Source organism: Diabrotica virgifera, chromosome 8 (assembly GCF_917563875.1).
Source record: "Diabrotica virgifera virgifera chromosome 8, PGI_DIABVI_V3a".
NCBI lineage: Eukaryota > Metazoa > Arthropoda > Insecta > Coleoptera > Chrysomelidae > Diabrotica > Diabrotica virgifera.
Genome location: NC_065450.1, coordinates 63,835,919 through 63,862,767, shown reverse-complemented (window position 1 = coordinate 63,862,767; position 26,849 = coordinate 63,835,919). Strand labels below are relative to the sequence as shown.

The 26,849-nt window shown below is 32.9% G+C and overlaps 1 protein-coding gene across 2 annotated transcripts in view; it reads left to right on the top strand.

Annotated features, from left to right (window-relative positions):
- Window positions 1-2,104: 2,104 nt before the first annotated feature.
- LOC126890613 (beta-1,3-glucan-binding protein-like) overlaps window positions 2,105-26,849 on the top strand; it is a 68,995-nt gene continuing 44,250 nt past the window's right edge. Inside the window, exons 1-2 of one of the 2 annotated variants that reach the window (XM_050659695.1) lie at window positions 2,105-2,263; window positions 15,799-16,027. In XM_050659695.1, coding sequence (XP_050515652.1) covers window positions 15,830-16,027 — 198 coding nt within the window. In that variant the 5' untranslated portion in view covers window positions 2,105-2,263; window positions 15,799-15,829. The remainder of the gene's footprint in view (window positions 2,264-15,798; window positions 16,028-26,849) is intronic. The other variant, XM_050659696.1, reaches the window with a different exon arrangement.

The following is a 26,849-nucleotide window of genomic DNA, read 5'->3' as shown; positions in this document are numbered from 1 at the left end:
TTATCAATAATAATTCATGTTGATATGTCCACGATGTTGCTGCAACTTTCACCACCACAATAGAGGCACACTGCTGAACATTTGAGGCCTGCTTTTCGGCAACCATATGCACTTCCAGTTTCCATTGAGGAAGTTTGGATTGGTATCCAAAATTTTCCATGCTTTTTCCAGACCCAATTTTCTAGATTACAATGTTTACGGAGCCATGACTGAATGTGGTGATACACTCGGAGTCTGTGCCCACATAACAATGATGTTCGCATCATGTTCTAAGCATATCCTACCAACATTCGTCGAAGTATATCCTTTTTAGTATATGCGTAGTACAAGCATAGCATGTACCATAAAAAACATTCTAAATTTCATGTTCTTTGCATGTGCTTCGAAGAATATTCTTGCACCGAATATACTGAGCACATTCGTGTACGTAGTATCTCGGAATGTTCGTAAAAGTTTATTCTTAGAATATACCTTAATCGAATATTCTTAGTATATGCGTAAGTATATGCTTAACACATACTTGTATATACTTTTAAAATATCTTAAAAAGAATATACTGTATGTACCTATAGGAAGAAGAATAATGTTAGCCTATAGATTATCAACTTCGCGTTAAGAATAATTAATAAAATTTAGTTATTTTGGTAGGTACTACTGAACTATCTAATTCATTATTTTTTTAAACCGTTTTAATTGTATGGTAAAAAAGTTTAAAACTTAATTCTATTGAAGAAAAATGAGAAATTCTGGTTTCGTTTTCAATTGAAATAAATACACCATTTTGATTTGAGTTTATACCATAAAAATATTTTTACCTATAATTTTCGGGAATCCGGAAACGGCCATTCATTGTCATTCTGACCCTTGCATTGCATATTTTATACCTGCACAAGGGAAGGGGGTAGGTAACAAAAAGGCAAAATATGAAAATAGTTTCCAGTACAGTTAAGGCTAAGGCATTTATGTCTACGCTGTGAGGACAAAGCGACTGTATTTCTAGCTACAAGGACTAAAACATTTTAAGAACATAAAAGCAGCTTGAAAATAATAAATTCATATTGGTACTTCAATATTTCCTAAATACCTAGTAAGTAAAAATATGTATAATGTATATAGATACCTATAAATTTTAGTAATTTACATACATATTATATTATATATTTGGCTATTATATAATTATATAAGCAGCATTTTTATTTTGATGTGCACATAATAACTAAATATATTACTTATATTTTATATATAGGCTACTTACCCATATAATATTTATTATACATAGGTACCTATATAACTAACTAAAGTTTATATATTTTATACTTACTTTTTACGTAATATTGTAGAATGTAATAATACATTCTCATATGCAATTAGAATATGTAAATATAATATATTAGTAGAACCTAGGATGAGATTGGGTGATGTTGAAAACATACTTCTGAGAAATATAGCACATCCTTGGAATATTCTTCCCATATACTAAAAATATGTGCGATAGTACATTCTAAGTATATACATAGAAGGTATATAGCACTTCCTTGGAATATTCTTCCCATATACTAAAAATATGTGCCCTAGTACATTCTAAGTATGTAACTAGAAGGTATATAGCATTTGCTTGGAATATTCTTCCCATATACTAAAAATGTGTGCGATAGTACATTCTAAGTATATAAATAGAAGGTTTATAGCACCTCCTTAGAATCTTCTAAAAAGTATGTTCTTGGTATATACTGAAAAGAAGTGCGGTAGTACATTCTAAGTATATACATAGAACGTTTAAGTACTGTAATGTAGTATATACTCAGTATATGCTCTGTACATTCGCAATGGTAATTACGCATATTCTAAGTATATACTTTTTCTGAAAAGTATTTTCTATGAATCTACTAAGAACATGAAATTGTTATGTGGGTGGAAACGGGCTGCATCTTGTGTTGGAGGAAGAGATTAAATGCATTTTTCATCACTGTTTTAGCGAATCCTTTGTATCTCAGGGTTTCCAGAGAATAGTTTAAAATATTTTTGCATCAATCAGGTAGAACCAAAATACCCTAAAGGACTATGTATGCTAGACGTCATTTTACGTCTTTGTTATGTATTTCCCGTTATCGGTGCACCTACGTTTATAGTATGTGGACTTTTTATTATTGGCGTATATAATAATATATTGCAAGCATCTGAATATCGAAGTCATCTGTGGATTAGTATGTGTATCAGAAGGTACAAATGTAAGATTTCGTTAAGGATAATAATTCTGTAATTGGTGAGTAAGAGTGTTATTATCATCATCTAATTATGATCTAAGGTAACTGAATACACTATGCCCATGTTAAGGGAATTTTGTATTTATTGCTACAAAAATATATTTCTATATTAATCTTATATTTATTGACACTATAAAAACATTTAACCAAACAAAGATATTAAACAACCCTTTTTGTAAAAACTAAAATATCAAAATAAAGAATGTTTAACTAAAATAACTTAAAATTAAGGAACATTTTTGTGGGGTCCATTACAATCAGGACAGGTAAAGGATTCCTTATCGAATTTTGTCAGCCCTATACATTCTTCATGAACGTACTGTACACATATAAAGCATATAGTCGCATGCCTTTTATTTCAGCTTTGTCGCAAATTTTGCAAAACCATTTCGCTACGTCTTCTGATTTTTTGGTTTTCTTTGCCAAAGAACCCGGTAAAGTTTGTTTCGTGCCTTTATTTATATCTGTTCGTGAACCTGTGCTAGTGGTAGAAAATACATTTTTTTTACCACTATAGCTCTGCTATTTATTGCCTTCTTTCTATTTTGTGTATTTTTTTTTCTCAATTTTTGCTGGAGTCTAAGCATATCCGTAAACGATGTGTCCAAAGTTTTGACCTGTGGCAAGTTTTTATTTCTTCAATATTACTTTTTTCTTCTCGAAGATTGTTATTCTCTTTGTTATGAACCACCAAATCATTTTTTTTTCAGAATTCATAAGGAAAGTTTCCTTTTTTTTATGAAACTGATTTATTGCCAATAAATAGTGTAACTGCCAAAACTCTCACTTTATGAAGTTGGTGTTTTAGACTTCTTTTTCATGTGAATTTGCGTCTTTTGGTATTGTGGCAAACAGTCTTGTTGGGAAGAGCTTTTTGAATAGCTTGCAGTAGGTGGTGGAGTTTTCTGGAGCAGATTAATGGGTCCGTTATCACTATCACTTGATGATGTTTCAGTTCTAGGTTTTTTTTTGTAATCTTGGGTCTTTTGATATTTTGGTACATTTTTTTGTTGAGAGGAGTTATATGAACAGCTTGGAGTAGGAGATGGTGTTTTCTGACGTACATTAATGGGAGTCGGATCAATGTTCTCAATTTCTGATAAAATACTTGGGGCAAAGGCAACTTCAGGTATAGCATCGGGGTGATAAGGAAATATTTATGTTGCAGAAAAGCCAGATTTAATGTTAGAAGGTGTCAATGCCTTGTCCCACACTATCGAAAATATTTCCCCAAATCGATGCTTTGTTAAAGCACATTCTTTGTATTTGGTCCAATACAACAACACTTGCTCGTCCCAGTGGTGATCAAAGGAACGAAACACAGCTTTGTCCATCGGCTGAAGTTCATGAGTTGTGTTGCTAGGCAAACACAGAAGGGCTATTTGATATTTCTCGGCAGCTTCGACGATTGAAATGTCTAAGTGACATGAGGCTCCATCAAATATTAAAAGACACTTTCCCTCCAATTTATATTTTGCCAAATGCTTCAACCAAATAATGAAGGTTTCCACATTCATACTGCCTTTAGGGGTCATCAACGCCAACGTGCCATGAGGCAAATTATCTTTCCATTCGGGCTTCATGCGCCGTCCTTTAAACAAAACGGCAGGAGGAATGGTGGTGGATTTTCCCCATGTTCCGGAGCAACCAAATGTACGCGTTTCGCGCCTTTCTTTGCTAGAACGGTCTGTTGATGATGCAGACTGAGTCTGCAGCCTTTCTCGTCCGCATTGTAAATTCTTTCAGGTTTGTCGATTAAATCTAATTCTTGAAGTACACCCATTAATTTGTCAAAATAGTCTTTTACCATGAACTTGTTCAATTATTGCGCCCGAACAAGATTCATGTTTTGTGCTTTCCTTATCGATATTTCAGGGTGTCTTTGCAAAAATCCTTTTAACCAATAACGTCCAGCCATTTTGGTTCCTTGTGAAAAAAAGTGTGGCAAATTGTTTTGTTCGCATAAGTAAACACACATTTCTTCAAAGTTTTATTGCTAAGGGGATACCCAACTTCTGCCAATCTAACAATTCGTCGAGACAATTCGTTTTCTTGATCTATATTCAAAATAGTCTTTCTCCCCATTTTTGCCTTTTGGGTACTATTTTTTACTACATAGCGTTTCAAAGTGCGTCTAGAAATATTATACCTTTGACTTGCCGCATTGTAAAACCTTCCATTCACTACTGCTGCAATTGCGGATTCTAGCCATTGATTGCTCCATTGCGACCGTATCCCCTTATTTCTGACACGAGGCATGTTATCTAAAACAAAAACAAATCAATAAATTAACTGTTATAATAAGCTGGCAATATGCCCACTTGAGCAAATTGTCAGCATACACTATGGGCATATTGTTGGCACATGATGATTAATACATTTTCTTAAATTATAAAAACATTTTGAATAATATTATATTTTATTTTTACTTACATTTTAAGTACTCTATGGCAGACTAAAATCACTTAATGTCGTAGACAAATTAAAACGTTTAGTGCAAGACTGCACGCTCTTAAAAACCACGTACAACTTGACTGCACCACGGCAAGCTCACAACTAACCTTGAACCTTGCGGTAGGTCACGGACTTAACACGGACTTAGTTATATTAGGCGTTCAGTGTGTCCAGCGCCTCCTTCCCCGAATATAAAATATTAAAGCAAAAAATGGAAATGGGCATATTACCAACATGGGCATATTGTATTCAGGTACCTTAATTCATTTTAAATTTGTGATGGATTCAACCATTACTTGATAATTATTTTATCTAAAAAGAAAACAGTAAAAATTTTGTTTTCAATATTCCACGAAATTTATTACAAATTAATGTCACTACATCTATTTCTTTCCCAAGTGATGTGCTATTATGCTTCTACACCTTATAGTCTTTAATTAAATAAGTTGATGAAAGGGCAGCTATTTGTTTCAAGTTTGTCTTTCAGAAATGTATCTGTATCTTTTCATCAATTACCATAGTAGGCTAGCGGCAGCCACCCTCAAAATGACCAGGTATTGACCACGGAGAGGTGAATGGCCAATTTTGGCCATACTGTATGTTTTTGACGGTGCTGAAAACGAAAATGAGATTTATTTTGAATTTCATGTGGGGGAACATTGTCAAAATCAGAATACTACTCTAAAAATAAATAAAAATAAAATCATTTTTTTTGCGTTTCCCTCGCTACAACTCTGTTCCATTTTATTATTTTTTTCAGAAATTTTTGCAGTATAAAAATCTAACATTTCTGAACACAACGGTACCTGTTTCAAGCTTTAATTATTATTATGATAAAAGTTATGAATTTTTCAAAGGAAAAGGCGCGGATTTGTGCATTGCAAATTTTAATCGCAAAAGTTGAGTGACGAAATTTAAAATTTAGCCTTTTAATCACGTTTATGTTAAAATAGAGAGTACAAAGAAGTTTTCTGGAAAATTTATTTTAGATCAAAATGTTTTATAGCAAATAAATAGTGCAACTTTTATTATCGACATTAGAAATCCCCAATATAACGGTTATTTTTCAAAATACTGACCATGGGTGGTGAATGGCTAATTTTGGTCTTATACTATGTTTTTGACGGTGCTGAAAACGAAAATGAAATTTATTTTAAATTTTTGGTGGGGAAATATTTTCAAAATCGCAATTTTACCATAAAAAAAGTGAAATCACGTTTTTTGCGTTTAACTCGCTACAACTCTGGTCCATTTTAACATTTTTTCTAAGGTTTGTACACTACATGTTGCTCTCTTTTTTGAAGACAACGGTATCTGTTTTAATATTTTAGTCTTATTGTAGTAAAAGTTATGATTTTCTTAAAGTACAAGGTGCGGATTCGTGAATTGCAAAGTTTAATAGCAAAAGTTGAGTGGTAAAATTTGAAATTTGTCTTATTAATCACGTTTATGTTAAAATATAGAGTTTAAAGAAGTTTTCTGGAAAGTTATAGTTACAAATGTTTAATAAAAAAAATGGCGCAACTTTTAATATAGACGTTGTACATCCCCAAAATAACGTTTATTTTTTCGAAATACTGACCATGGGCGGTGAATGGCTAATTTTGGTCTTATTTTATGTTTTCGATGCTGCTGACAATGAAAAAGAGGTTTATTCTGAATTTTATGTGAGGGAACATTCTCAAAATCGCAATTTTAATCTAAAAATAAAAAAAAATGATGTCACGAATTTTTAAGTTTAACTCGCTTCAACTCTGTTCGATTTTAATATTTTTTTCTAAAATTTCTACGGCATATATTTCTCATCTTTGTGAAGACGATGAAACCAACTGTAGTCTTTCAGTCTTTTCTTCATAAAAGTTAAGAATTTTTAAAAAATCCAAGGTGCAGATTCGTGAATTGCAAAGTTAAATCGCAAAAATTAAGTGACAAAATTTAAAATTTATCTATTTGATAACGTTTATGTTAAACCATAGAGTTCAAAGAAGTTTTATGGGGAATTTTAGGTCTAGATGTGTTATAGAAAAAATATGGTGCAACTTTTAATTTTAAGAAAAACCTGGTTTATTTTTTTTATTTTTAGGAAAATTGCGATTTTGACAATGTTCTCCCACCTAAAATTCAAAATAAACTTGATTTTCGTTTTCAGCACCATCAAAAACATAAAGTAAGACCAAAATTAACCATTCGCCACCAGTGATCAGTATCTCGAAAAATTAGCGTTATTTTGGGGATTTATAACGTAGATATAAAAAGTTGCACCGTTTGATTTCTAAAAAACATTTTGATCCAAAATTTTTCAGAAAACTTCTTTGTACTCATGTTTTATTGTTGAATGTGATTTAAAATCTATATTTCAAATTTTGTCAGTCAAATTTTGCGAATAAACTTTGCAATTCGCGAATCTGCTCCTTGTACTTTAAAAGATTCATAACTTTTACTAGACTAGCAGAATAGATTAAAAGCTTAAAGCAGAAACCATTGTCTTCAAAAAAGTGAGCGATATACAGGGTGTCCCGAAAAAATTGGTCATAAATTATAGAACACATTCTGGTGGAGTCAAAAATATTTCGATTGAACCTAACTTACAAATGTGCTCATAAAAAAAGTTACAGCCCTTTGAAGTTACAAAATGAAAATCGATTTTTTTCAATATATCGAAAACTGTTAAAGATTTTCTATTGAAAATTAACATGTATTATTCTTATGGCAGGATAATTGAAAAACAAAATTATAGTGAAATTTGTCCACCCCATAAAAAAATTATGGGGGTTTTGATCCCTTAAACCCCCCAAACTTTTGTGTACGTTCCAATTAATTCATTATTGTGGTACCATTAGTTAACGTTTTTAAAACTTTTTTTCCTCTTAATATTTTTTCGATAAGCGAGTTTTTATCTAGATGCGGCTTGTTTTTTAATATATTTACATAAAAATTTTATGGGAGTTTTGTTCCTTTAAACCCCCAAATGTTTGTGTACGTTCCAATTAAACTATGATTGTGGTACCATCAGTTAAACACAGTGTTTTTAAAACTTTTTGCCTCTTAGTCTTTTTTTGATAAGTCACCTTTTATCGAGATGTGGCTTATTTTTTTGAAATATACCTAAAAATGTGAATTATAAATACATTTTCAGATTATTAACAGATCTCTATAATCGTACTTAACCATATACAAAATATGTGGTGGATTCGATAAATATTCAAAATATCTCGATAAACACTGGCTTCTCGAAAAAGTCCTAAGAGGAAAAAATGTTTTAAAAACAGTGTGATTAACTAATAGTGCCACAATAATAATTAAATTGGAACGTGCACAAAAGTTTGGGGGGTTTAAGGGAACAAACTCCCCATAAAATTTTTATGGAGTACACAAATGTCACTTTAAGTTTTATTTAAGATGCTGCTGCCATAAAAATGTCACATGTCCATTTTCAATGAAAAATCTCTAAGAGTTTTCGATACATGAAAAAAAATTGATTTTCATTTTGTAACTTCAAAGGGCTGTAACTTTTTTTGTGTGCACTATTGTATATAGGTAAGTGAGGTTCAATCAACCTATTTTTGACCCAACAATCTGTGGTATAATTTATGACCAATCTTTTCGGGACACCTTGTATAGTGTACAAACTTTAGAAAAAAATATTAAAACGGACCAAGGCCCAGAGCACGCCAAATAGAATTCTATTTTGCTGACTTTACAAAATAGAATTTCATAATGAGAGAATCGACGGTTGCTAGGCAGCGTGACGTCACTAAAATAGAATTCTATTTGGCGTGCTCCCGCACCAGAGTTGTGGCGAGTTAAACGCAAAAAACTTGATTTCATTTTTATTTTATTTTTAGGGTAAATTTGCAATTTTGACAATTAGCCCCCACCTAAAATTTAATCTAAGATCAAAATTAGCCATTCACCACCCATGGTCAGCATCTCGAAAAATAAGCGTTATACTCATATTGGGGATTTCTAATGTCGATATTAAAAGTTGCACTATTATTTTTTATAAGACAGTTTGATCTAAAACTTTCCAGAAAACTTCTTTGTACTCTCTATTTTAACATAAACGTAATTCAGAAGCTAAATTTTAAACTTCGTCACACAACTTTTGCGATTAAACTTTGCAATGCACAAATCCGCACCTTTTCCTTTGAAAAAATCAGAACCTTTATCAGGATAAGAATAAAAACTTAAAACAGATACCGTTGTCTTAAGAAATGTTAGAGCTATATACTGTAAAAATTTCAAAAAAAAATATTAAAACGGAACAGAGTTGTAGCGAGTTAAACCCAAAAAAACGTGATTTCATTTTTTTATTTTTAGGTTAAAATTTCGATTTTGACAATGTTCCCCCACATAAAATTCAAAATAAACCTCATTTTCGTTTTCAGCACCCTCGAAAATATAAAGTATGAATAAAATTAGCCATTCACCCCTTCGTGGTCAGTATCTCGAAAACTAAGAGCTTTCTTGAGGGTGTGCTGCTCGTGTATAGATCTTATAGGTCTTTATTTTAAATATGGAGAATTTAAAATTGGCCATTAAAGGAATGATTATGATCTAGAAAGTGAAGTGCGTACATATAATATGTTTTTCTATTATTGAAAGCCCCTTTTGTGTTCTGCTATACCCTTTTTAAAGGTTCTACCAGTTTGACCGATGTGAATTTTTGGGGAGTCACCATATGTAAATTTGTATACACCACTGTGCAAGTGCTTTGTCTGTTGACTCTTGTTCTTTATGTGCTTAAGTTGGTGTTTGTCCTGAAATGTGGTGTTATTCCTTTCTTTTTTTTTTGTGTTTGGTCATTTATATAAATATGATATTTTGTCAAATTGAAGAGTTTTAGATGCAGAAATCACCATTATAATAAAATTAAAATGGTAAATAGTTAGTTACATCTGAGACTTTTCGTGTTGAAAGTTCTTTCTGGTACATCCTTAATCTGCGACTTTTACAATTTATAAGACCGCAGACGACGAATATAGAAAACAAAAAGGACTCCTTGCAATCACATTCCGTTTTCATTCGTCTAGGAAAAGGACAGAAAGCAACTTCCTAGTACTCAAATCTGAGTAAAGATAGAAAAGTAAAAGATGGTTTTGCTTGTTTTTGATTCAGAGGGTTGCACAATCGCTGGACAGCTGTTTCCACCATTTCAGGCTTTATCAACATCGCTGGACAGCGGAAACAGCTGTCCAGCGATTGTGCATCCCTCTGAATCAAAAACAAGCAAAACCATCTTTTACTTTTATGATATTTTGTCTTTACAAGTAATCGAGCAGAAGTTACTGGATTTTTTTCTCTGGTGGTGGAAAGACTTATGTCAGGGCTTTCTTATGCAGTTTTTGGTTTAAAATTGTGTTGTTAAAAGTTAGTTTAGAACTGTCTTCAGAATCTGATTAGGATCGTAAACAGCAACAAAAGTAAAGCAGGAAACCCATTATGGACGCCCGGCTCGGCACAGCCCGGCACGGCATAGGACAGGCCGGCACGTCCAAAAACCCATTTGTAACGGCCTGCACGACACGGCATCGGAAAAATGATCATTTGCCATGGAGACCTCGTCGGAAGAAGAGATTATAATAGTAAGTGAAATTTGTGCTGAGATTGAAACAGACGAAAATGCAAAATTACGACGAAAACATCGGTTTTAGGTTCACGAAATATTAAAAAAAGAAGAGAATATGGCGATTTTCATCATCTCTTCCCGCATAAAGATGATCCAAAATTTCTCAAATATTTTCCAATGTCTCAAACCAAATTTTATATTTCCATATTTCAAAACAAACAACGCGCTTTCAATTAAAAAATCAACATTTATGTATGCTTATATGTTACCAACAATTATGACGCACTGGCCGTTCGACTTCAACGGATTTTATTCTCCTAGGAGAATTTCGGCCGTTCCGTTTGCGTGCTGGACTCTGTCGAACCGAGCTGACCGCTCATAATGGGTTACGTTGCATTTAAATCTATCTGTCCTGTGCCGTGCCGGGCTGTGCAGGGCCGGGCGTTCATAATGGGTTTCCTGCTTAAGTTTACTCGGGTGCCTGGAAAAACTGGTATTAAAGGGAACGAAAAGCGGACCTAATGGCCAGGGGAGGGGCAAAAGAAACATACATAGGCCCACAACCTGTCATTGGCATATCAAGAGCACATAACAATAATATAGGACTGGATGGAACGGATGAAACATAACCACAGGTACGAACAAATAATGAGTTTCAAAACTTTCATTATAGCCTTGCAGAGAAAATCATATGCTCCACGATAAGGAGAAATATAGGTTCTGGTCAATAATTGGTTGTGGTAAAAAAGGAAACGAAGTGTAAATATAATCGTTACAATATAAAACAGCTTAAAGATGAAAGATGAATTAAACAATGTGAAAGAAAAATAAATAAATGACTTCTCATCTTATGATGTCTATCCGTTACAGATTTTAGATATTAACATGGTTATTTATTCTTTTTATCTCCTATGTATCTTAGCATCAGTGTATCATATGTAGGGAGCGGATTAATATGCGAGCAATTTTGATGAAATATGCGCATACATATGCAGTAAAATATTACGAAATATGCGCAAGGTATGCACAATAAGTTCAAAAAATGCGCATCTTGAGAAACCACATATCTATCTACAATAAAACAAATAAATCATATTTGCTCAATATACTTTCATCGGGAATACTTTTCTTGGAATATATTGCCAAAAAACTTGTAAACATAGGATTTCCCAGTTTTTTCAAAGGCATGTTTGCACAAATAATCACCTCGCATAAATCTGAATTAAAATATTGTTCATTGGATGAAGTCATCCACGATTGTCTACTGTCAATGGGTAACTGATCAACTACTTTCGATTCGCTCATCTTTTTGCATTTTGACTTATGCAGTTCTGTCCAGACGTGTTGTGGAACCGAAAATTTTCGCTAAGATGGTATCTACTACAATAACACATACTTTTTCAAACTATTTAAACTTAAAATGATGAGGAAGCAGCCAAATATTATTTATTAAAGAAAAAAGAGGAAGAAAGTAATCTTAAACTCACCATTTTATTACGTGCTTTGCAGAATAATTTTCCATTGGTGTAAAGAAGCTGGGGATAGGTTCTGATCCGGAAATAAAACAGGCTAGAATCTTTCGGTATATTGCACTATTCATAAACAAAAGGACTTTTACACAAAAACTAAACAGTTGCATTGACCGACTAAAGGTGACTAATTTTATTGATTTACGGGATCTGATTTAAACCATATTTAAATTTCCATTAGAGAATCGTAAAACGATGTTTAGAGGTGTGAATATTCTGTTAACAATGGGGCATTTAACATCCTACCTATCCTATTGTGGGTAAAGATCGGGAGTCTTCTAAAAAAAGCGAAAATGTAGTGAATGAGCCGACTTCCGGTAGTTCTTTGTGTCAAATTAAAAAATTTTAGAATTTTTTCGTTTGGACAAAAAGGTTTTTAATAGACACATAATATGCACGTTTCTTTAAAAATATGCAAAATTTGGTAAAGTTCCCAAATATGCGAAATATGCAATCAATATGCATTTAGCATAAAATCCGCTCCCTAATCATATGTTTTGTTCAGCCGTACTCCATTTATAAATATTCTCTTGTCTATATCAGTTATCGCTAGATTCATAATGTGCTATGAGTAAATAATAATGGGGACAATGTAAATCCCTGTCGCACTGAAGAAAACATGTATTGCAAAAAGTGCCTGTCAAATATTCAATGCATTCCTGAAGCCAAATTGTGTATTTGTTATATATGTTTTTCACACTTTTTATAATATATTTTTTTATGTATAATTTTTAAAAAAGTTTTTACGAAATGACTCTTAAGAGCAAACAGTAGCGAGCAACAGGTAGCAAAAACGCGTTCCAAGATTGCGGCTGTAATTTTGAATATTTTTTCGAGATATTTGGCACACATATTCGTAATATAATAAAGAATGGCGGTACAGAGCCCAATTTGAAAAATATATTATTATGTGGAAATTACTCTGTAACTAAATATAATATTAAAAAAACGAGCCTGTACCGCCATTAAGAAGAACAAAAAAATACACTTTCTTCAAATAAACTGTTTTATCGGATGCCTAGATTTTGTGTCATTTTGGAACTACTAATGAAATAAAAAAAAATTAGTAGTTCCAAAATGACACAAAATCTAGGCATCGGATAAAAAAGCTTATTTAAAGAAAGTGTATTTTTTTGTTCTTCTTAATGGCGGTACAGATTTGTTTTTTAATATTGTATTTAATTGCAGAGTAATTCCCACATAATAATATATTTTTCAAATTTAGCTCTGTACCGCCATTCTCTATTATATTACGAATACGTGTGCCAAATATCTCGAAAAAATATTCAAAATTACAGCCGCAATCTTGGAACGCGTTTTTGCTACCTGTTGCTCGCTACTGTTCCCTCTTAAATAGTCTTTATATCGCACCTCCGCTCAAAGACTGTCATAAGTCAAAAAGGCAGAAAAAAGTTTCGAGAAAACGACGTTTAAAGTTTGTCCTACATTTTCAGGTTTAATTCAAATACTATTAAAATTAGAATAATAACTATTTTAGTCACTTACAATGGTTTTGAAGCTCTATAAAATAGCGTATTAAATATATTAAAAATATTTAAAAAAAAAATTTTAATTGTGACACTATACAGATATAATAATGAAAAAATTACGGAATATTATTTATGAAAAGTGACACTTGCAGTACCTACAGGATATAATATTATGTATTATTATTATCTGGTTAACAGACATACTTTTTATTAGTGATGTAACTTTAAATACAAGTAACAACATTAAACACAAAATACTGCAAAAAGAAAGATAAATAAGTGATAAATGTGTCACTTTTCTTGAGCACATACGCAGATTGTTTTGAATAAAGTACAGTGGAACCTCGATAAGTCGGATTAATCGGGACCGTGGCCGATCCGGGTTATCGAAAATCCGGGTTAGCCGGAGAATATGGTAAAAATTAATAAAATACATATAATAATTAATAAACAAATACACATTATAATTACAAAAACATGAAATATATATGCACAGTACATCTAAATTACGTACAGCTGTATACAGTATCGTTTATTTCTTGGTAAAAAGCTCAGTCAAAGTGAAAAAATGTTTGTTTCGTCTGATGAAAATCGATCCGGGTTAGCCGGACTTCCGGGTTATCGGAGGCCGACTTATCGGGGTTCCACTGTAATCGCATATATACTGTCTTAACTTGTCAAACGACGCTTTATACACATCTTAGATGGACAAATGCTTTGCACAAGTCGATATGTGACACTGTTTGTGTTCGGTGCGTCGTTGATTTTGGATAATCGTATAATGACACTAGTGTCATCTACCGATAAATACTTGACCCATACACGTGACACTTTGTCAGATAGGAGTTTATAGTTTTATCAATCTGTTGGTGCAATAAAACCGATCTTAAAATTTTTTGAGTTATGACACTCTTTGAGCGGAGGTGCGATATGCATTGAGTTTTTTAGGTATTGTTATGAATGTTGGTCTAAACCACTCTCGGGGTACTTTTTCACTTTGGTATATATAATATATTGTTGAAGATCAAGGTAAGCCTGCGTTTTTATACTTTACTGCGTCTTATTCCCTAATTTTCAAATTCTTCACAGAAGTCATCTGGCACTGCGGTTTCTTCTTCCATAGTAATAGTGACACTCCTGTTGTCTTCAAATGTTGTCACATACTTCATCCTTGTTTTTTTATTGGTTTCAGTATCAACTATTGGATTTACTTAAGCGTCTGTTAGATCTCCAGGTCTTTTTGATTTATAGAGGCCTGTTGTTTCTTTAATATTTTCGTGGAGGTCGAACGAATCGTGTTTACGTTTTAATATCTTAATTTCTCTATATTGGTCTTCCAGAATTCTGTTTCTAGCTTCTCTGATAACTTTCCTCTCTGTCTAGATGCTGATATGCGGTGTAGTCTTTCTTCTTGGATTCCCTTTCTTTGTCCATCATCTGTAATATAGAATGAATTGTCGGTCATCCATGGTTTTACCTTTTCTGTCAGTTTAGTACCTTTAGGTCGCAGGTATTGGTGTAAAATGTCTCTCACAATATTTTCTCAAATATTGGGAGTTTCAAATATTCCCAAAAAGTGTTTTATATATCATTGACTAATTTTGACTCAAATGTTGTTTTTAAAATGTTTCCGTATTTAATGCATGGTGTCATTAAAAACTTTAAACCAGTTGTTTGATTCACTGGTAAACACAAAATTTGCTGCCGGAAATTTTTTTACTGTTTCTAGGTAATTTGGTCTGCTGAATCCAAACATTCCACCAGATTTGCTACATAAGATCATCTTCTAATCGCGTCACATCTTAAATCGTATTAAAAGCCTCTAATACTTCGTCCGATTTCTTTGCTGCGGATACATATATTTGGATCATGTTGGTTTCTGCTGGGAATGGATTCAATTAGATGAGCATGATTCTGTCGGATATTCAAACCAAATTCGTAGCATGATTTTTTATTTAAAATTATTTCGACACCATCTTTATGCAGACCTTATTTATTTAAACTTATTTAAAAGCCAAGATTATGCAGACCTTCGGTCTTTCCGGAATAATCTATTTGTTGCTTGTTTATTTGGCATTTTCGAGCCAGTGTTTCCAGTGACAGTGAACTAAATCAATTTTACTCGAATATCAGGAAGACGCTGACCTAATCTGACTTGATGACTCAATGGAAGTGCGACCTTGCCGAAACTTCGTCAAAGAAACGGTTTTTCCTTATACAAAACCAAAATTATTCAGTGTAGAATCAAACCCTTAAAACCAGAGAAATCCTAATTATATTATATGCACGTTAATTAAATGTAGATGGGAATATTATTTTCAACTTACTTTACACTTATCTTGAAGGTTATAATAAAAATAACCATATTAGTTAAGATATATTTAATGTTGTTATTACTTTTGGAAAAGTTTATTATTTTATACTGATATCTTCAAGCAACAATTTTAATTAATTTTTAATCACATTTTATTGATTTATTAAATTTTTTCAAGAAAGGAGCATCAATCGCAATAAGGTCTTGCAATGGACAGAAGAGTGTTAGTTGTATTGACAGTAATAGTTTTATTACAAAATGTGCATACATGTAAAAAATCCATTACAACTGTCAGTGGTAATTATGCACCGAAAGAAGTATGCTCTGGGAAGATAATATTTGAAGATAATTTTGATGAGTTAGATTTGAATAAATGGAACCATGAGCAGACCCTTGGTGGTGGAGGCGTAAGTAAAATATTTGTTTTAAAATCTCTAAACTAAACTAGCTAAAAAGGTTGCAGCATTAGTGGAAGCAAGACCAATAATTACTCATGTTTTTATGTTTACGTTTTTTGGTCCACAGACTTTTTATTCGTTTAACCACCCCTTCAACTTGCTCCACTCATATCTCGTCTCTTTTTCATAGTCTAGTTAGGGTGTACATTGTTTTATCTATATTGAAACTTGGGACAGCTTAGATATTAGTGCACCCTATGTAACCCACAGCTGAATCTTATGTTTATCCGTCACAGTGTTGCCATACTGTTTTCTTTATTTTTTCATAATTTCAATCAATGTTAAATGTACCTACAAGAATAATAGAATAATTTTATAAGAACCTTTACTTCTCCGTCATTATACCAGGTAGAGTAGGTATTACTTTATTTATCTTAATTTATTATAATCACTCATCTGTTTGATTTATCTATTTATCTACTTTTTTATAACAATTTAAATTATCTTTGATTTAAAAATATTTTTACAGATTATCTTCATTGATCTTTCTTATTTATCAGTTGATCATTTTCTTATAACAATTTTAAGGTAACTTTTATTTAAAATGCCTCTTTTGAGCTTTTTGCATTCAAAACTTTACTTTATTGGTGTTTCAAAACTCTTTTTTAATTTATTATAATCATATATCTGTTTGATTTATCTGTTTATCTACTTTTTTATAACGATTTAAATTAACTTCGATTTAAAAACATTTTTACAGCTTATCTTCATTGCCTCTTTTATTTATTAGTTGATCTTCTTTTTTATAACAATTTTAAGGTAACTTTGATTTAAAATGCCTCTTTTGAGATTTTTTGTATTAAAAAAACTTTATGGTTCGAAAATTATGATCCTATTGTTTATATCTTTGCCGTAAATGCCAATCAATTTTAACCGGTTGTATCTCAGGAACCACTCATTAAAATTAAACGTTTTTCTTGTAAAAGAAGCGTTCTGCAACCTTTTTTCCAAAACCGTTTCTATGATTTAATTTAATTTAATATTTCCCGAGATATTGTATTTGTTTATAAGCCAAAAAATTGTTTATAATTTTAAAATATTCCTGAGACCGCCTAAAAAGTCCAATTTCAATTCAGTAAAGTGTATTAGATAGGTACAGTGTCTTTTTATACAAAAATCATAGTGATTCTTATGAATCATAATTATCGTGGTTATTATAGCGACCGTAAATTTTTAATTAACAATTAAATTGTTGCTAAACTGTTCATTCAATTTCCATCGGCTTCTGGAATTATAATCTATACGAAAAGAGCTTTTATACTACCAAGCTATTTAATTATTGATAAACTTATCTAACTATTGATAACTTGATAACACTTATCTAAAATTTTAGTTGAAAATTAAAGATTTTGTTGGAAAAACCCGCATTTTCTGGGGAAAATTTTCGTCTAAGTAAATCTGGAAAAACAGGTCTCTATGCAGAATTTAATTACGGTGAATTTTTATTCTGGTGTTTTTGGTGTGACGTTAAAATCTTTGAAGTTATAGAGCAAAAATTGAAAAAAACACGATTTTCAGGCGCCATTTTGTTTATAAAAAAAGTAGCACAGTATCTGCGGACTTTGCATACCTATATTAATAATATATATGTACAATCATAAGATTCGATTCCAGCAATAAAATTGCTGGTAAATAACTTTTTCTTGTATTTTGCTAATTAGCCCAGAGTATAATAAAAAAGTTGGCTCTAGTTATGTAATACGTGTAGTACTCTGTTTACAAATAACCTTTCAAATAAACTATCACCCGACTACTATTTTTATTTTAAAAAATATCGATTACGTCATTACGACAGATGGATGAACATCACTAGTACGATATATATTCCAAAAAATCATAACTTAAAAATAAACATTGATCCGTTTCGGGATTTCTCTCCAAAATCTCCCGTTCTCGAAAAAATTAATTTATTCCGTAATTTTGCCCCTCACTATAATATGTGCTAATATGTGCTGCGTGAACTTTGTGTGTCCTGTGAGAGGAAATAATTGTTAAGACATTTTTTGGTATATCTGTTCAGTTTAGTCTAGCTGAGATTAAGCAAAGTTTGATAACTCATTAATTGCCCTAATCTCAAGTAGTTACATTAAATCTAATAGTTTTTAATAGTTTTCCCCGAATGATAAAGGTAGTAATGAGTTCGGAATACCACGTTAAAAATATTCTGAGAAATAAAGCTAAACTTTTGGAGAACAACGCCACGGAAAAATTCTCAATTATTGACGACAAGACGCCAATCCAACAAACTCGCTTAAAAGAACTCCGAAGTGAACTAGAAACTCGCAAAAATAACGATGAACATGATTTAACCCTTAATTACATTAATGGCACTCCCAAAATCACGAATTTTCGTTCATAATTTTTCTACCAACAAATTTAATGACTGGCTATTTCTATATACCAATTAAAAAAAAATTAGATTCACTTTCCGCTAAATTTGGCGAATTTGTATGTACAGTGCAACTTCTTCAACCACACATTATTTGTATTGCCGAATCCTGGCTTAAACCTTAAATTCCTGACTCATGTGTTAACATAAATGGATATACAGTATATCGTAAAGACAGAGAAATTCGTGTGGGTGGTGGAATATGCATTTATTTATCTAATATTATTACAACTTTCAAAATTGACATTAAGCCATTAGATATTCCTGGAATAGAGGCTATTCACGTATCTATTACTAAAAATCCATTTTGCCTTAATTTGGTATGTATATATCGCCCACCTTTTACACTACTTGCTCACGATAATATTTTGCTTACTAAACTTGACGAACTATCATCTTTTGATAATCTTATCATTACCGGAGATTTTAATTTCCCAGAGATCACCTGGCCAATAACTGCATTATCTGACGCCGAGAACGCTCATAATTTGTTTAAAAACTTTGTACATTCGAACCTGATACAACTCATCACAGAACCTACCCGATTTAGAATTAATAACCAACATTCTATTTTAGATCTAGTGCTAATTAACGACGAAGAGCTAATTTCATCTCTTGAAATCAGTTCTCCTATAGGAAAGACAGATCATGCAGTTATAACAGCTCACATTCAGTTCAACCAAATACTACCCAGCAAAAATAATACTGTAATATATATGTACTTACCAACTTTTCCGAAATCGACACTAAACTATCTCAAATCAACTGGCAATTATTTTTTGCTGGCTTAAACGACCCTTCATTAATGTGGACTGCCTTTCTCGATGCCGCCGTCCACAATATAATTTCTACAAACACTACCTTCCGTAATATTTATAAAAACAATCTTAAACCCTGGATAAATCGAACAGCAATAAACCAAATTAATCACAAACGACATCTCTGGCGGAAATTTAAACAGACCGGATTTCTCACTGATTTTCAAAACCACCGCAGATTTTCAAATAACTTACAAACTTCTCTAAAAACTTCAAGACAAAATTTTGAAACAAGCGTTATTAACGGTGGTAAGATGAAAAAAGTCTACATATACATAAGGTCCTGATTGACGTCTAAAGTTTTCATTCCTCTACTTCAAAAACCTAATCAGACTTTATGCTCTTCTGACAAAGATTCTTCTGAAACTCTCTCTTTAGCATTTTCACAGGTTTTTACTAAATAATCGAATGATGGTAATCTACCTCCTATTAGGTGTAACCGTGTCGGCGCATCCTTACAGCAAGTCGAATTTACAGTGGATCGTGTCAAACAATACTTATATAAAGCAATTACGACAATATAGACAATATAGAGCAATTCCAACACAACAACATGGATTTGTTTCTGGTCGCTCTACTCTAACCAATCCCCTACATTGTGTTAACGACTTGACGTCATCTCTTAACAGTTCACAGCCGGTCGACGTTGTTAATCTAGATTTCTCTAAAGCCTTTGACCGTGTTCCTAAGCGCAGACTTCTACATAAACTAGAACATTTTGGAGTTCGCGGTACTTTATTTTGTTGGATTGATGATTTCCTGACAGATCGACATTTTAGAGTTGGCGAATCTTTCTCACAGGACAGGTTAGTGGAAAGTGGAGTGCCGCAGGGTTCTGTTCTTGGACCTCTGCTTTTTACAGTTTATACCAGCGATGTTACTTACTATGTTTCAAGTAAAATATCGTTATAATATGCTGATGACACAAAAATATATGCCAATCCTATCACAAACCAGTTAGCCCTCCAAAGAGACTTGGACTCTATTTTTACTTGGTGTTACCAGTGGTTACTACCCTTAAACGCGGAAAAATGTGTAGTGCTTAGAATTGGTAAAAATATTCCACTTGTGCCGTACTTCGTTTAACGGAAAACCATTAGATTCAGTGTTCTCGTATAACGACCTCGGTGCTATCGTAAACAGCAGCCTAACGTGGTCCGACCATATTCAGTCTATTTGTAAACGTACGAACTCCAGACTATATCTTATTCGGTGTTTTTCGAGAGTTTCAATGCAGTCATTTTGTAAACTTTACACTGTTTACATAAGACCGATTCTTGAATATGCTGGCCCAACGTGGTATCCTGATTTGGTTCGAGACAAAACTTTGTTAGAAAACGTCCAAACAAAAACCACTCGAATTCCATTGTGACTGAGAAGACCTTCCTATGAAGAAAGGCTCAGTATGGCCCACCTAACTTCTTTTGGACTTCGCCGACAACGTGGCGACTTAATAACCACATTTTAAAATATTAAAATTCAATTTCGGAAATCTCGACGAAATGTTAACCATCAATCAAGATGAACGCCTTAGAGGTCACCGATTTAAACTTAAAAAGGAGAACTTTTGTACGAGATCAAGACAGAATTTTCTACCAAATAGAGTTTTCGATATTTGGAATACCCTGAATGATAACATTGACTCAGCCCCCTCTACCATTTAAAAACAGACTTGACCGTATTCTAATATAGTTGAAATCTTTTATTATGTAAACCCAAATTGTATCTTTTTTTGTTGTTGTTGTTGTTTTTGTTTATATTGTATTTACTAGTAGGTTACTTATGTAATTTCTTTGTTTTTGGGCATAATAGGGACTTGTCCCTCTGCCCTTGTTTAAGTAAAATAATAATAATAATAATAATAATAATCTCTTTTCGCAAAGTTATTAAAATTTATACTACTACTGCTACCGGTTTACAGCGTTCTCTGACGCCTTCCGGCTTCTAACCGCCATTTTCTCTATTTATTCTCTCTTCTTCTCTATTATTTTTCAATTCCCTTACTCCAGCTTCTTCTCGGCCTTCCCCTTTTCCTTCTCCCTTGTGGTATCCACGCCAAAATCTGTTTAGGGATCCTTTCATCTGGCATTCTCTGTATATGGCCGTACCATACGAGTTATTTTGTTTTTATGTCATCAATAATTATTGTATGTGTGACTTCCATCATTTCTCGTATTCATGACTCATTTGGTATCATTAAAATTTATAAATTACTGCAAAAATATGGATTTTTTGCAATTATCTCTGCCAATTGTTTATGTTACTCGGCATATTACTTTGCAATTATCTCGGCCAAAGAAATTACCAATAAAGAAGACAGAGCAAAAGATATAGAACATAAGTGGGAGGAAATCAGAAACGCTCTTGCAACTGCAACTGAAATGATCACAGAACAACGACCACGGAAGCAAAGATGGATGACAGAGGAAATATTGGATTTAATGGATAAAAGAACAAAATGCAAACAGCACAAAGCAATGTATAAAGCAATAAATAGAACCATTAAACAAAAAATAAAAATTGCAAAAGAAAAATGGATAACAGAACAATGTGAAGAGATCGAAAGCTTATATAAAAAACATGATGACTTCCATCTTCATAAGAAACTTAAGGAATTCACAGGCACGACATACTCACAAGGACCAAATAATCTAATCAACGCAGAAGGCAAATTGATTTCAAGTCCTGAAGAACAAATAAACATGTGGGAAGACTATATAAAGGAACTTTTCTATGACATCAAATAACCTCCTACAATAAATAAAGAAAACGAAGAAAGGCCCTCCAACACTGAAGTCCGAACTGGAATACGTCAACTAAAAACTAAACTAAACGACTACGTCAACTCAAAATAGCAAATCTGTAGGAAAAGATGATATACCAGCTGAGCTATTAAAGTTAATCAACGATGAAAACTAAGACCTTCTTCATGAACTATTTAATTACCAGAGAACGGCAGTTCTCGCCAGTGGCGCACACCTACACCCCCTACACGCGACACTGTATATACACGAAATTTTCGATTTTCTAAATCTGACTGAATTGAAAATTAGGCCAACTGCCCTCTTAAAGTTCAGGAAAAGACTCACCCATTCATATGTCACCCATCCATTTTGGTCTAAGGGTGTGGATTTTACGGCCCTTCCTATTTAGGGTCTGTTTTTCGCTCTCGTCCCCAAAACTCCCAAAAACTTCGAAAATTTAACTCCGACCTTTGCGGTTTCTAATAGAAGCGATCATTACCTTTTCAACGCATGTCTAATTTTGAAAATCGGTTATACCGTTCAAAAGTTACTGAGCTCAGAAATATGAGTCAATTTTTATTTAAAAAAGGGAAAATGTTCGTGGATATGTGTGTAATATGTATGTATGTGTGTGGAAAAGTTAAACCGATCTGAATTTTTTTCTGTGTTTGAAGAGGGGGTGAGGGCCGGTTAAGAACCGGTGTAGTTTGTGATTTTTGACTACCCATAAGCCAGCTATAGGACTTGGTAGGTACAAAACGGAATATTTTTTGGCGGTATATATCTTCTGCTCAAGAAGAGACAGCAGAACAGTAAATACACCAAATCCATAACGTTGAATTAGGCTTTCAAATGGTGTCTAAGCTGTCAGGATCAGACAAACACACGGCTCAGCATAGCCGAAAAACTGAAAAACTAAAATTTGAAAATTATGGTTTTTGGAAAATTACTCAAAATTTCAACTTACGAATTACGCCAATAACTGAGCGTTTATAGAAGAACTTTAGGCAAATCTAACGGTGTATACTTTATATCCGGGAAAATTCTAATTTTTAAGTTATAGGCTTCATAAATATGATCAACTCTATTTCTTATGGGAAAAACGGTTTTTCAAGCTCAATAATTCCTGTAATAGCTTCAGTTATCATACTTGACCTTAGATGAATAAGATACTACTTGTCAATACGTTTCAAACTCATGTTAGGTAAACAAAATCGGTTAAGCCGTTTAGAAGTTATTAAGCTACAAAAGTATAATCCAATTAACGATTATTCCCTAAATGGTTTATGTAGCTGTAGTGGTTACGACGCTAATTTGATCTGGCAACGGGCAATCCGAGTTCATTTACCGGCCATCCAAATATTTTTTCAATCTATTTCGAATAGACAAAAAAATCGAGTGTACATTCGATGGACACTAGGTCATTTGGGAGATAATGCGACTATGCGGGTATGCACCCTCGGGAAACATCTTAGGGTAGTTGGGGGTAGTTATCCCCTACCAATAGGGGTTGCTGAATTAAACAATATTTATAACTACTTGTTTATTACCAACTATAAAGACCACAGTAAATAGTTGATGTGCTCACGGTAAAACCATCTGCGAGTGCATCTGGATTAAGAATGATATTTTTAATAAAACGAATGAATTAGAATGAATCACGATGCCTTCATGTTTATATAAACAAACTTGGAACATGTAGTTTGTTTATATTGCCGACTCAGCTTGACTATGACTTACGAAAATATGAATTAGTTGACTATGCATTATTGTCGACTGGTGCTTCTAACAAATCTAGGTGACCTATTAAAATGTAAACAAATGTGTATGTTTTGGTTTTGTTTCTAGTACATTTAAGAACTAAATGAATATATCTTGATCTCAATTTTGGATGTTGATAAACCCTTACATCTATCCCCTTCGGGAAATTTTCTGACTACATGCAAGGAAGAAAATTGTTGTAGATAGCGCCACCAACTGGTTACTGTGTTTTAATCGATACAAAATTAAATATTTATTTCCTATAACTAATTAGTAAATAAAGTAAGGTACAAAAAAAATGTTCTACATCAACACTGTTCCCATTTCACTGTCACTCACTGTGTCCTCGGACAGTAAGCATATAATCTATTCTTATGTATTTCCTTGATTTTATTGTTTTCTGTTTTGATCTTACAATTAACGTTATTTACCTCTGTTATTGAGAAGGGACCTACATAAAGACTATTACACTTACCATATCTTCCCTTTTTACCAGGACTAGGTCTCCTATTTTAAAGTGTTGTGGTGTTGCTTTGGGCTTATTCTCTTCTTGCCGCTCTTTTTTGTCTTCATTGCTTTTATTACTTCTAGTGAATTGACCTATCGTATCTATGTACTCTGTGTCCTCTGGTTTCGAAGAAGTGTCCGATATCACGAATTCTTCGACATGTGTTATTTTCGGTTGGTTAATTTGACATTCATGGCATTGTTTAACGTATTTTCTTACGTCTTTTTCCAAATTTTTCCATCTAAATCTTGCTTTTAGCTTCTTTATTAGTCTATTTTTCCTTAAGTGTCCTCCAAACATCGGGTGGTTATGATATTCTTCTATTAATCTGTGTTTTTCTTTGTCATCTTCTATTGTTTCTGGTACTTCACATATGTATATTTCTACATTCTTCAATATTTTGTTTCCTTGTTTAATAAATTCATCAATTGTGCACAATTTAAAAATAATATCGTTTACGTATATTTTTACTTTACGTACTGCATTCTCTACCGCCAGCTTATCAAGCTGTGCCAACATTTGGTTTAAATCAAAATGATTGAATCCTGTGGCTATGCTCTTGCTGCATTTTATTTTGTTTTTGACCCTAATGCTGTCTTGGTGAGATTAGTTCTGCTCCAAAAGACAAAATTGGTAGTCTATGCGACTCTAAATTATTTAGTACCTTTCTTACTGTCTGTTTGGTGGCTTCTGGCTGTAGTGCGAGTTCACTTTCTGCCTTCGTTTGCCTTGATTCTTTTTCCTTTTCTCTTGCTTGAGCTCGTGTTATAGCTAATATATGGGTATTGTCTATGTATAAGTTCTTTAGTTGATGTAATGTTATTCTTGAAAGACTGTCTGCGTAGTTATTTTTCCCTGCTATATACTCTATTTCGAAATCGTATTCCTCTAAATCTAATCTGATCCTTGTAGGTTTCGAAGTTGGTTCTTTCATTGCAAATAAATGTGTTAGTGGTTTATGATCCGTTTTTACTAAAAATGTTGGTGCTCCATATAAATAACATTTGAAATGATTAATTCCCCAATGAATCGCTAGTAATTCCTTAACGATTATAGGTTTATTACATTCTCCTTTATTGAAACTTCTTGATGCGTATGCTATTGGTAGGTCTGTTCCGTTATAATCTTGACTTAAAATTTCTGAACAAATCTCGTTGGATGCGTCTGTTGTTAGGATGAATTGTTTATTGAAATGTGGATATTTTAGGATCGGTGGCTTCATCAGAGATGATTTAAGCTTATTGAATGATTTTTCATATTCTCCTGACCAAAAAATTTTACTCCTTTTCTCGATAATCTGTTGAGTGGTCTTCATATTTCAGCAAAATTTTGAATAAAACGTCTATAATAGTTACAAAATGCTACGAATCTTTTTGTCTCCTCTGCTGTCTTAGGTGTCGGGTATTGTTCAATCGTTGCATATTTTGCTTTATCTGGTGATACTCCTTCCTGAGAAAGATCATGTCCTAAATATGTTACTTCTCTTCTAAAAAATTGACATTTTCCTGGGTTAGGTTTCAAATTGAATTTTCGACATGTCTCGAATGTCTTTTTCAGGTTGTCTAGGTGAAGTTTTTCCGATATTCCTATTACTACTATATCGTCCATGTAAAGAAATGCTTTGTCTGGTGTTAATCCTGAAAATGCTATTGACATCATCCTTGAAAAGCTATTTGGGCTTACGTTTAATCCAAAAGGTAATCTGGTAAATTGAAATGCTCCATTTTCCGTGCTACACGATGTGTATTTTCTCGATGATTTTTCTAATGGTATTTGGTGAAAACCTGACATTAAGTCTATAACTGAAAATCATTTTGCTCTTCCTAGTTGATCTAATATCGAGTCTATTCTTGGTAATGGAAATTTATCAGTGACTATTTTCTTGTTCAGTTGTCTAAAATCTATGCATAATCTCCATGCTTTATTTCCATCTATCGCTTTTTCGGTACCAGCACTACTGGGCTGTTGTATTCTGATGTGGACGGTTCTATTATTCCTTGGTCTCTCAGTTTTTGTACTTGTCGGTTTAATTCCTCTGTTTGTGCATGAGGTGTCCTATAGTTTGTAATATATACCGGAGTTTGGTCTTTAACTCTCAGTTTCAGTTCGTAGAAGTTGTTACATGTTAGCATGTCATGCCTTAGGGCGAATATGTCTGAATATTCTTCGCATAAAGATACTAATTTATCGCGTATGTATTCTGGAATGTCTAACTTCAATGATTCCCGTAATTCCCTTTTCCTATCCTTGCTGTCGTTGATCAGTCTATATATGTTGAATAATTTAATGTCTAATGTTTTGATTGCGTTTGTCTCTACTTTTACTGTTTCGTAGGTTGTGTTCAAAATTTTGATGTATGGATTATTACCTGAAATAATTGCTCTCGCTATGAATATTCCTGGTTGTATTTCCTGTTATTCCACTATCCTGACGTTCTTCAGCGTTTGAAAATTTTTTACTATTCTGTAAATTTCACATCTAGGCGGTATTATTATTGTGTTATTATCTATATTATCCAAAATGTTCGTACTAATGTAACAATCGTTGTCCT